This window comes from Zeus faber (assembly GCF_960531495.2).
Source record: "Zeus faber genome assembly, chromosome: 17".
NCBI classification, from domain to species: Eukaryota; Metazoa; Chordata; class Actinopteri; order Zeiformes; family Zeidae; genus Zeus; species Zeus faber.
The window spans coordinates 17,842,920-17,855,801 of record NC_137204.1 but is presented as its reverse complement, the minus strand read 5'-3'; the positions used below and the strand labels follow the sequence as shown (position 1 = coordinate 17,855,801).

Sequence of the window (12,882 nt, the reverse complement as noted above, 5' to 3'; positions counted from 1 at the left end):
TGGACGGACGGACGGATGGGCGGATGAATGGATGGATGGATGGATAAACTGAAACAAAATATAAAAACTTTTTAAAGCAAATGGAAGAAAACAAAGAGCAAAAAGGGACGATGCACGACGCACGTTCCCCTGCCGCAGGTCTGTTGACGTCTGGAACCCTATTTGAGGCGGGTGCATCACGCAGGTTAGGCATTAGAAGCGCGGCCAGGCTGGTTAGCAATTACAGCAGGCAGGTTTGTCGTAACGGTGAGGATAAGTGCAGCTGTGTGTTTAGAGCGAGCACGTGATGCAGAGCGAGAGAGAGACGCAAAGAGGGAGGGAGAAAGGAAGAGGGGGAAAAAAAAAGTGCGTTTGGCCGCAATGTACTGAGCACGCCGACTCCTTTTTTAGTTATGTGTGATGCAGGCTTAGCTGGAAAACCTCAGCGCGGTCCGTATTGACGACCACATAAGGTGTACAATATAGTGCAACATTGTGAGACCGATTCAACTTCTCTGAAGTGAATGGCTCTTACAATTGGTCTCCCCTTCGGGACTCCGGGAACAAACTTACCATGGGAACACAAGGGTTCTCGACCCCCTTCGCTCCACTCTCCGTCGCCGCAACTTATTCTCCGTTCTTTCCCCCCGTTCTTCTCCGTCCTCCTCGTCGCCGTCCTCCAGAAACACCCGTGTCTCCAGTTTAAGTCCAATTCGGGTCCTGGGAGGTCCGGGGGAGCAGCTCTTGGGGGTCTGGCAGCGAGGCGGTCCGCGGGGGGAATTGGCCAGAGCAGCGTCCCGCCCGGGACCTTTATGTAGACACCGGGGGGTTTGGGCAAACAGCTCGGTCCCCGACGGTGATAAGCTACAGGGGAAGTATCGATCGACCCTGACAACGGGTAGAGGGAGAGGGGGAGGGAGAGGGAGAGGGAGGGGGAGGAGGGGGAGGCCGCCGAAAAAATGACCCTAGTGTGGCAACGGCATGGTCACAACACCTGGATTTCAGACATTTCAGACATTTTGAGATTCATTTGAACATGCTCTACCGCCCGGGTCATTGTAACAGGCAAATCATTGGAAAATACCAGATGCGATAACAATGATTAAGGGGGATACTGCTGAGGTTGTCTGGATTTTGGGAGAAGAGGGCCAGTTAAAAAGTTATTAAAGGGGACCTATTATGTTTTTCCTTATTTTCTGTATATATACAGTATGTATGATGTTACAAGGTCGGATGTTCATATTGGACGTGGCCAAGGTGTCAGATAATGAGGTTTTCAAAGGTTTTTTTTAAAAATTTCTTTATATGGTCATCTGCTCCATCCCACCCGCTGTGTCTTTCTCCAAACAGAACCAATAAAAACACACTGTTTTTATTGGAGATGTATTTGTTTTTTTGATTTTATCTTATTTTCCGACGTTTACATAGGACAACAAATCCCCGTGTCCCCCACAAGCCTGGAGCACGGCGACGAAAGTCTGAACGAACTTTTAAATGAGGCCTCGTAGATGTAATACGAAGTGAAGATTCAGCAACTGCAAATGTGTTCAGTAACAGATTTTAGTCGACTGATAAGGTGAAATCAGTGAACGTTTACCGAGTAAATAAAACATAGCCCGGAGTAAAGCTCAAACCCTGCTTGCTCACAGAACCCGGAACTTGTGCTCAAACCCCACTGGCTCAGAACTAGGGGCATGGCTGCTCATTCACAGTTAAAGCTACAACAACTGAAACAGCCCTTTTTATTTATTTTTTTTTAAGAACACCATGGTTTAGAAGCATGTCACAATGGTGAGAATGCATAATCTAAGTGGTGTTTTCAGCAAAAACCTTCAAAAACATGTTTTGGGGACCTCAGAGACCTATGTTAATTTGTGTAAAAAAAAAAGAGCATAATAGGTCCCGTTTAACTGGTAAAGACACAATCAGTAACACTTTCTAGCGCTATAGTTAACCACGTCCACCAGTTCTGAAGCACCGAATTCAAACCTTGCTCTCGTTTATGGTGGGTTTTTCGCAGCAGTGCATCGCGCGTCAAAGATCCGACGTGTCAGACCGACAGCGCGGCAAGTTCTCGGCGTGAAGACGGGGATGTATGCAGAGAGATTCTGACTCATCCGGCGTTTCCTCCCCTGCCGACAACATTTCAAGGTATTACCTCATCCTTTAAGGCTGTTCTCTCTGCAGCCATTTTCACCATCTCAGTAAAACACACGGGCAGCATTTATATGAAATGCTGCTGCATCTTGACCTTTGGGGTGAGGTGTAATGGTCGACCGGATTCAGTCACGCAATCACGCCGTTGATGTGGCGACGAAAGGTTTTTGTGCAAGAGCCATAATTGAGGGGAGTGAAAGCCTTTCCTATCGTTTCCCGTCAGTCTGGCCGGGCACTAACTTCCCGTCAAGTCAACGCTCTAAGAACACCGTGGAAATCCAGACTCTAAACGGTCCCGAATAACATTAACGTCTGCCTCACGTCAATACAACTTTATTGTCTTCCATGCGGGGAAGCGATGTTGCACCCGTGTGTGCCTGTAATATTTGTTTTTGAATGCGATAAAATGGGATCAAGTCTACTGCGCACAGACCTACGCTCATATGTACTTTGCGGTTGTAGCCGGTGGAACAGGAGGAGAGTTGGCTCCTGGTTTTGTTTGTGACCCGATGGTGGGTGAGGGGGTTTGATAAAATGTCCCCAGCGTGGCAGGGCGGCTTTTATTTGCTCGTCCTTGGAGCCGATATCTGCTAGATTGCCTGTGTGAATGAACTGGGGTCCCTTCACCACACCACCTGCACGCAAGGCCCAAAGGAGAGAAATCCAGAGAGAACGACAGAACTTCCCGCGTAACCACCCAAGAGTTTACATAAACAATAAAGGGATTTTCTGAATTATTATTTTTTTTATAATAATTGTCATAAAGAAAATAAGGATTGTGCATGAAAGGCATGTGGTTTTGCAGCCATGCTTTTATTGCTGATTTATCAAAATATTCTACAAGGCTAGAGGCATTTCTTCATTCAAATTAACTACAGAACACAACTAAAATCCAAATATGTTGGCTTATTATGAACATCTCAATGAACTTTTGAAATGTTAATGACATAAATTTCATTTTCCTTTTAAAAGCTCAAAAAAAATCAACTAGCGATTCGGGAACTTGGTCCATGAGTCGTTTCACCACGGAACTTAGAATTCTAAAATTCAATACAATTCTTCACTGATTTCTTTAAACACGCTTAATCGGCTGCAAAGCATCTTAGTTTTTTTTTTTATGGCTCTGGTAACTCAACCTGTGCACTTTTCTTAAAACAAATCCGTGTCTCAAGAAAATCAAACACAGACTGGGAGATTCCATTTTATTTGACTCAAAGTTATATGAACCACAACCTTGCAGAGAGTGGCAGAATCATTAACAAAAGTGATATTTCCCCATCATTAATAAAAAAAAACAGCACCCCCTACAAAAAAGACAATGCATACTGAGCCAGTTCGGATAAAGTTCACAGAAGGGAACGAATATGTTGAAAGAAAAGAAAAACAAAGAGAATAAAGAATACTAAAGGGTGTGAAACTTTCACCTGTCAACATACTCTATATTAGCAGCAGGCCAGATTTACAGACTATTTATATTGCACCAGGTAAGTGCTCTTACTGAAAAAGAATCACATTCAAGTTTATGATGAAGACATACAACAGGCGAAAATGACCTCAGATTGATCTATAAAGTGCCCTTTAGGTTTAATGGTGTTAGAAAAAGGAGAGAAAGAAATGTAAGAAATGTGCTGCTTTCAATTCAGTGGCAATCACAGCTTTTCTCATCGTACACACACACACACACACACACACACACACACACACACACACACACACACACACACACACACACACACACACACACACACACACACACACACACACACACACACACACGGTTTCATCTGCTTCATTTTAGTGTTGATCATTAATACTTATGTTAAATTATATATACATATATATATACATATATCTATATATGTATATATACACACACACACACATATATACACATGTATATATGTATATACACATATATATACATATACATATATACACACATATATATACACATATACATATGTACACACATATATATATATATATATATACATATACATATATACACACACATATATACACATATATATATACACACACATATATATACATATATATATACACACACATATAAACATATATGTATACACACACATATATATATATATATATATACATATATGTATACACACACACATATATATATATATATACACATATATGTGTACACACACACACACACACACATATACATACATATACACATATATGTATACATATATTTAAAATAAAAATGTGTTTTTTCCAAGAATGTACAGCATTATGAACAGGGAGAAGCATAACATCATCAACATGACAATTCTGAACCAAACTTCCCCGAGCAAACCGTCCCCAGACCTCGAGGGATATTACACTTCCAATTACTATGTTGTCAAAGCAAATACACGATACGTTTTCATGCTGCTTTCATAGCAATAAAAGAAAAAAAGAAAAGAAAAACAAACAAAAAAAATAAACATTTTATTCAACTTATTTCCTATCACCATAAACAAATTATATGGATTAGTTACCCAAAAATGGCCAGATTTTGCACTTCACACACAATTTCATATAGAATTTTCAAAGAAGTAAACATTACTCATCAGTACAAATACATTGAGAGCATTTTCTGGTAAGAATGAAGACACGGATAAAAATCTTTAAAAACAAAATCGCGTCGCGCTCCTTTAACCGACTGGGAAAAGAAGACTATAAAACCATTACGTGGGGTGGGGGAGGGGGGGGGGGGGTGATTGCCTCTTCTCCTCGCTACTCCGGATCAGCGGATAAAAACCATTTGTGCCGCGGGCTCCGGCGGCGATCTCAGGTCAACCGACCACGCGACAGAGGACGCGGACGCGGGTGACCTCCGGATCTGTGATTGGCTAGCATTCCTAAGGTAATCTGGTGTCGGTATAAGGATCTGAGAGAAACTGTGATCATAGCGCCTTTACAGTTTGACAAGAGAGAGAGAGAGAGATAGTGCACGTGTAAGCCGGTTTAAGGCCATGCTAGAGACCCCTAGATGAGAAGGTTCAGGAATACTACGCTTATAGTGTTCGGAGAGGAGCTATTGAAATGCATTAATGTTTTCCAGCACTATAGATTTCCACAGGGCGAAGGGGAAGGGGCTCGACGGGAGCGAGGGAGGGAGTGGGTGGGGCGGGGGGGGGGTCTTATCGCCAACGCTCCATGCCTGCGTCTCGATAGAAATCCGACATTTGAAGGTGCAAACTCCTGCCGGTCCTCCCCCGGCCCGAGCACCTTTACAGAAATCACCTCAACATAAGAGAATAGATAAAAGACAGGCATAATTGTCTCTACGAGTCGCCGCACAGGCCCCCATGCTGCGGCAGTGGCTTACAGGCAGGCAGGCGGCACGGCCACTTTTTCCAAAAAATAAAAATAAAAATAAAAATAAAAATAAAAATGGCAGCTTGTTGACGTTTGCTTTTCGGTTTTTTTTTTTTCCTTTGCCGTGGCCGTTCTGCTTTTATTTTTATTTTTTTTAGTCGACGCCCTCGAAGCCTTGGGCGTTCTCCACCGCCATCAGGAGCTTCTCCCTCAAGTCCTCGAACGTGTCGTAGGTCGGGAGGTCCAGGCGATTGAAACTGGGGGGGATGCAAATGTACATTCGGTCATTAAAAAAAAACAACAACTTGTATTACTCCCTCTTTGTTTGTAAATGTTTCTAACGTGTGTTTATGAATTGCGTGTTTGTAGGAATATCAGCTCGTACCACGTGTGCGCTCTCGGCAACTTGTCCGGCGTTCCCCACTGCTCGATGGTGAACAGTTGAGGTCCATTGGAACCTACGGCAGAAGAAAGGCCGCGGCGGCAACATCGGACTTTTCAGCCTGTTATGCTTATTTATCCAATTACGAAACACAAAAGAAGGAAGAGGGGGGGGCGGCAAACACAGCCTCGATGATTGTACACACCATAGAGCTCGGCAAAACCGTTCATGGGCACCCTGGACGTTCCCGTTACAAACTGGAGGAGACGGATCCTCTTCTCAGCGTCCATCAGCAGCACAACCTGAGGCCAAAACAAACACCAAGCTCATGCTGTTGTCGTCAACGAACGACCACTATCCAAAACATCAAAAAATGAAATAAAAACACAAGATAAAATAAATTCAAAAACGACCAATTACAGTCAGTATTAGAGTCCCAGAAAACTGTAATGCATGACCAAAGTGAAGCTGTTTTAAGCCAGTGCACTCAATCGACACACACGACCGTGAGTGCATTTACATTTACATTTAGTCATTTGGCAGACGCTTTTATCCAAAGCGACTTACAAGGGAGAATAACATTCAGCTACATTGCGACAGATTGTTTCTGTTCATGTGCTCGTGTGTGTGTGTGTGCGTGCGTGTGTATGTGTGTGCGCGCGTGTGTGTGTGTGTGTGTGTGTGTGCGTGCGTGTGTATGTGTGTGCCCGTGTGTGTGTGTGTGTGTGTGTGTGTGTACATGCCGCTGAGCCCAAGACAGGCGATAAGCAGGGTAAGTACTACTCTGGGCTCTTTCATCAGAGCAAACACACTCGATCTTCCAAACAGACTTTGATCTTCAAAAGCTGGGACATCAAACCTGTCACAGGCCTGATGAAGCGGTCGATGCCGGCCGCCGTCAAATCAGCTACTTCCAAAAAAATATATGAAAAATCCTACACTTTATACGGCTAACATATTTTTGCATGTGTGTCCAATAATGCCTATATTTGGCTCAACATATTAGATTAACATGCATGGTAATCTTTTGGTAACCGTGTGATAAACAGCAGCATTATTATGTATTCATGGGATACTGTGGGTGCCACTTTACTTCCATAATATGGGAAAGAGAAAAATAAAAAATAAAAAATTATATATATATATATATATATATATATATATATATATATATATATATATATATATATATATATATATATATAATATTACGTGTGTGGGACTTTAAGAGACGTACCTTCCAGAACCACTGTATGACAGGGTGGTTGGGGCAGTATCCGTTCTTATACACCGTGTGCTGCCTCCAGTCGTTTACATCCACATCCCCCAGACCGCACATCAGCAGCTGCATTTCCAGACAACGGGCACAGGTGAGTGTGGCAGACAGGGTCAGTATTCAGAAATATCCCGTCTTTACACCACGGCCTGCGCACGCCTTCGTGTACATAAGTCATGACTTAAAAAAAGAGGTGGATTTCAGGATTCCATACCTCCAGCTCGTTCTCATCAAAAATCTTGATGAGATCAATGAGAATGAGCTCGGTGAAGCCCTGTGGGTCAGAACACGAGTGGGAAAAAAAAACCATTATTCACAGATCTGAATAATTGACGACATTAAATCTAAATGACTATATAAATAAACAAGTTGCATTTGCTAAGAATTGATGGAAGTTCAAATATAACCTTAAAATTGAAGAGAGAATACTTCAAAAAGGCGGCAGTGTGCTTGCTCCATTTAAGCATGTTGTCATATTGCCCCCAAGTGACAAGTAATATGACTGCATACACTTCATAATAATAATAATCATAATAATAATACCTCGAGAAAAGCGTTCATTTGCTTCTGGACCCTGTTGACAAACCTCCACTGGATGACCAGGCTATCAGGGAGAAGAGATATAGAAATTAAATGGAACCACAGAACATTAGGGGGGGGGCGTGTTCATAGAAAGGCACGTTGACGGATCAGGCTGCGATGCCACCCCTGCAAAGAAGGAGCCGGAGGGAGCAGTGCGCTTGGCTTTTAGTCCGCGGTACAACAGGAAGTGGCAACATGTTCGGTCGTTTCAGGCTTATCTCTCAACATGACGCATGTAGAGTCATACGGGTCTTCTTTTGGGTTTACACCTCTTTTTTTCGCCAAATACACCCAATCCCAAAAACAATTAATTCACTAACACTGTCATATCAGTGTTAAAGAAATTTGAACACACAATGAATATTTACAACAATGAATTACAATGTACAGTGTTAACACAAATATCTGTACATACAAATAGCCTATCCCATATACATAACTCTATTCCCTTCTATTTTGTACCCCCGCTTTGTATTATCGTTTTGAGTCTCATTTTATTTTTATTTTATTTATATTATTCTATTCACTCACTGCATTACGTTTTCGGAATCAGTTCGTTTCAGTTAGTTGCTAGGTAGTAATTAGGTTTAGCTATTATGTTCAGTATGGAAACTATTTTGCATAATCTCCGGGTGCGTTGCAGAGACATTTCACTGCATATATGTATGAACGTATGTATATGTATGTGTTGAATAAACCTCTTGAATCAAATTAGAAATGCTAAATTTAGGCTGGCTTATTATGCCTTTTAATTAAAAATACAAACTTCTACAAGTTACATAGGAGGTAGAAATGATACCCACTCGATGTATTCCTTCTTGTTGTCATTGGTTACAACCATGTCCGAGCCGCTGGGCTTCAGGTCCACCTGGTACGTCTGTGGAAGAACAACAATGAACGCATGAGGGAAGGTTACTCCTTTCCGCCTGTATCCCTCCATCAGAGATCTACTGAGGACGACAGGTGGATGGGGATGGCATCACCTGCCCAAAGTTATCCTCATCGATACAGAACCGCAGGTCCAGCTCGGTCGGGTCGTTCTCCAGGATCCACTTCAGAGAGTTGTAATACTCACTGTCCTGCGGGGGCGGAGCCCGGGGGAACGCACGTCAGAAACTTAATTCCATATTTACAGATATTAGCTTTAATGTAGCACCATTCAGGATGTTTCAACAAACACCGCAGCTCGAAGGGGAACTCACCACAGACTCCATGTCTTTGAGAGAGATCTGTTTCCTCAACATCATCTTGTAAAATGGCCGAATGAAAAAGCCTGGACGGTGGCAGGACAGTAGATTACATCACATACACTCATTTATTGTCTAAGATTCTGTCGAGTAAAATACCAACAAGAAATGACTTACTGTTCTAATACTTATAAAATACAGTATACACATGATGCAGAACACAGCATAGACCTGCCGCCAGCGTCTTACCATCTAGAAGTTTCCCGTGGAACACGGCCATTCCTGCGACACGCCCAATGAACTTGAAGTAGGAGAGGTGGTCCTCGTTGCACAGGCCAGAGTTGGGATTGATCTGCAGAGTATAGTTGTCTCTGGAGAAAGTAAGGTTTGGGCATTTTTACAGTACATTTGTATGTTGACTTTGTTTTGTATGTCCTAAAAATACTAACTGAGCTCCATGACATCATTTTCTATCAAGTGGAACTTCTGGGTATATTTTGCATTGTGTTTGGGTGCGTATTATTATTATAACTGCAATGCTAAATATAAAGAATATCAGAATTAAAATTGCACTGCTGTGAGTGGTTGCAAGGCGAGGGGTGTAAAAGTAAGATATATAAATGGATATGGTAAAGTATAACTTCCATATAGACGAAAAAAAAATGCAATCGCACTTAATCGAATAAAAATAGTACAGACATTACACAAGCAGCTTTGAATTGAATTGAAACCACTTGCACCGGTCTGGTAATGTGAGTTCTGTCACTTATGAAGCCGCAATTCCAACCAGCCCTTTGTTTTCCTTCTGTAGTCTATTGTTGAGAAGTGTCATAAGCCCCTTTCCCACAATGAATCTGCAACAGCTTCCATTCCCACACACTTCCGGGAAAATGCCCTACCGGCATTTTCCCGGAAATGATACTAGGTCGAGAGTGGATCCTTTTACCACATGACGCCAATGCAGAACATTGCCAGTAGATTTACGGAACATTTCCAATAGATTTGTGGAACATTTCCTGTACATTTACTGCTTTTAGTCTTAAGTGGGAAAGGGGTTATATAAACATACAGTATCAAACAGATGTATTTAGAAGAGTTTTACATAAAACTTTAAGAGTATTTTCACAGTCAAACCAGAAAACACCCCAGAACTGTGTTCATATTTGATATGACAACTACAACCCAAAGTCTCGATAGAATTTTAAGAGCAACAGGCCTTAATCTATACATTAGCGAGAGAGCCACACAAAAAAAACAAAAACTTACGTGGCAGAGTACTCAAAGAGGCCATAGTAAGGATTAAACATCTCCTTTGACAAGAGGAAGAACCATTCCCTGGCTACGCCGCCGTAATCCAAGCCCTTCTCTGACTCAAACTCGATCCACAGCCGAGCCTTCAGAATATCCGGCCTTTTCAGGGACATGATTCGCCTGTACGACTCCTCAAAGATGTTGTTCCTGTGCAGCTTCATCTCAAAGCGGTTGGGGATGTCGGCCTGGAAAAGTTCAAGGACACATTTAAAACTGTTGTGTGAAGAAATAAACAAGTTTCAGGATCAGACATGAAATAGTTCAGATGTTTCAAAAGCCAAACAGTGATGTGATGGATGGGTGATCGTCATGCATATGTGACAAAGCTGGGTCATTTCACCATTTTATAGCTGTATTAAGATAAGAATCGGTAAGATAATGTATGCTATAATTTTTGTGTATGCTTCATATAATTCACTTTGTAATCCTTGTTAGAAAATATATATATTTTTAAATTATTATTATTATTATTTAAAGGCATGTTTCTAAGTAAAGTGAGGAGTCATTTGGAATGGAAGAATAAGCACAAAAAATCAGTTTGAGTCAAAGTCCTTCGGAACATTTCATCCTGACTTATTGTTTTCATGCTGAATGTTATCTATATGCAAGTCCAAATATTATGTGTACACTCATTTTTAACACAAACACAGAGGGGCAATTAAAAATAAGGGTGGGAGGAAATATAAACATAAAAGTTAATATGTTTTTGCTGTTATGACTCGGGTAAACCTCAAACGCTATTACTTGACAAATCCTGCTGGTGGCGCTTGCAAACCATCACCTGTAGTACTGAGCAAGACTGAAGGAACAGTAGGAATTATTGTGATGATCTATTGTGCAATTTTAGGGGCAGGCTCTGTTTACTTTATGCCAATATTTTGCAAATAAATAAGCAATACTATTGTCTCAGGGGCCCTGTACCATCAGAGTATTATATCATGATTCCAGCCCTAAATTAAAAGCATAAGTCATGCAACGCTCCCACACTGCATTAATTAGTAAAGATGCATTTACAGTTAAAATTAAAAAAAATTAAGATCATAAATGAAAGTGCCAGTAACGTGTGTTTATGCATTTAGATTATAAATATTTAAGAACTGCTCAGCTCACCACTGCTGGGCTGAGTTTCCAATAAAAATGTCAAAGAATGACGCATAAAAACATTACTCACCGGTTTCTTCAACTTCTTCCTAAAGTAGTCGTATTTCTGTTTGAACTCTCTGGAGTAGGGAACGGCCTGCGCGGACAGAAAAAACAAAACAAAAACAAAAAGAAAAAAACACATCAACGAGAGACAACGATTGACAAGGTCAAGAACCAAGCGGTCCGTTTTTATTGTTACGGTCAATAAATATAGATTATTAATTCTCATAATATCCAAATCCAAATCAAGTTTGCTCGAATGTTCATTACTGAACCAGAAACGGGTATCGGAGTTTTGTACACCGTAAGGAGATAAAACAGTATTCCTTTATTGACACAGGGATCAGGACTAAGCTGTCGGCATGTTAAGTGCCAACCATAGTGACAAATCCACATATCTCTGTTGAGTGGACACAGCGGTGTGGTGCGGCGGGGCCGACAGTGCTGCGTGATGAATAGCAGCGTGGTGTTTACAGAGAGAACAGTTGTTTCCATGTAGTACGCTGTTTGTTCTCCACTCCAGCAGCTCAGATACAGTACTTACAGGGCCTGTGATGGCCGGGCTCTGTAGACGGGGGTCCTCCCACTGGGTGTTCTTTGTATCTGAATAAACAATTGAAAAAAAATGTAAAAATAAAAAATGGTGCGAACCCCGTGAGAACCAGAGATGTTTAGCTGTTTTGAGTCAAAATTTCAAGTACGCCTATGCACAACGAGATAGAGCAGAGGAAAAACAGAAAAATGTAGTCTTACTATGATCAATGTAGAAGGTACGCCCGTCCGTGTGAACCCTCTCTTCCCATCCAGGCTACAGAGAGACGAAGGACAAGAGAAGAAGTCACATGAGCACCGGCTCCAGCTGTCAGGCCATGCTCAGATAGTTCTTAAAAACATGTCGTGTTTTTTTTTTTTTTTTTTTTTTTTTACACCAATATCTGGAGGGAAAGGCCAGCGAAACCTGCTCAAGAAACAGAGAAGACGAGACTTTCTGTCTTTTTTGAACATGGCACAGTGAAGATCATGACGTACAGCACCGATACCAGTCCAATTGAGGACAGCAGCACCAACACAGCGTCACAGGCCATACACACTCAAACGGCACCGTCAGGCAATTAGAGAAGTCGGATAAATTAATCCAAGGGGTTGGGAGCGGAGGCAGGCTGTCCTGTTGATAAGGTGTACGTGTGTGTGTGTGTGTGTGTGTGTGTGTGTGTGTGTGTGTGTGTGTGTGTGTGTGTGTGTGTGTGGGTGTGTGTGTGTGTGTATACGTGTGCCTTTTAACCGTATGCTGTGTGATGCACTGGTGGAGACCACAGCGAGAGCGAGACAGCCGGAGTCCACCCACATGCAGCACACAGCATGTTTTCTTTTTTTCCTCTTCTACCCCCCCTCCACCCCCCGCCCTCTTTTCCTTCTCACTTCTTTCCCCGTCTATTGTCTCCAATGTTTAGAAGAATGCACATGGTGTGTGTGTGTGCGCATTGGACACCTCTTCACGAGATTGGGCTAATCTGTCCACTGAACACCGATAC

The 12,882-nt window shown here is 42.0% G+C and overlaps 1 protein-coding gene across 5 annotated transcripts in view; it reads right to left on the bottom strand.

Moving 5' to 3' along the window:
- Positions 1–4,214: 4,214 nt before the first annotated feature.
- The window catches only part of nedd4l (NEDD4 like E3 ubiquitin protein ligase), a 45,657-nt gene continuing 36,989 nt past the window's right edge, over positions 4,215–12,882 (bottom strand). For all 5 annotated transcript variants that reach the window (XM_080017759.1, XM_080017760.1, XM_080017756.1 and 2 more), the window contains 14 exons: positions 12,104–12,158; positions 11,895–11,953; positions 11,379–11,444; positions 10,163–10,392; positions 9,146–9,267; positions 8,912–8,982; positions 8,693–8,788; positions 8,513–8,586; positions 7,671–7,731; positions 7,342–7,401; positions 7,089–7,196; positions 6,057–6,153; positions 5,855–5,927; positions 4,215–5,726 (listed from right to left, as the gene is read on the bottom strand). In XM_080017759.1, coding sequence (XP_079873885.1) covers positions 5,624–5,726; positions 5,855–5,927; positions 6,057–6,153; positions 7,089–7,196; positions 7,342–7,401; positions 7,671–7,731; positions 8,513–8,586; positions 8,693–8,788; positions 8,912–8,982; positions 9,146–9,267; positions 10,163–10,392; positions 11,379–11,444; positions 11,895–11,953; positions 12,104–12,158 — 1,275 coding nt within the window. In that variant the 3' untranslated portion in view covers positions 4,215–5,623. The remainder of the gene's footprint in view (positions 5,727–5,854; positions 5,928–6,056; positions 6,154–7,088; positions 7,197–7,341; positions 7,402–7,670; positions 7,732–8,512; positions 8,587–8,692; positions 8,789–8,911; positions 8,983–9,145; positions 9,268–10,162; positions 10,393–11,378; positions 11,445–11,894; positions 11,954–12,103; positions 12,159–12,882) is intronic.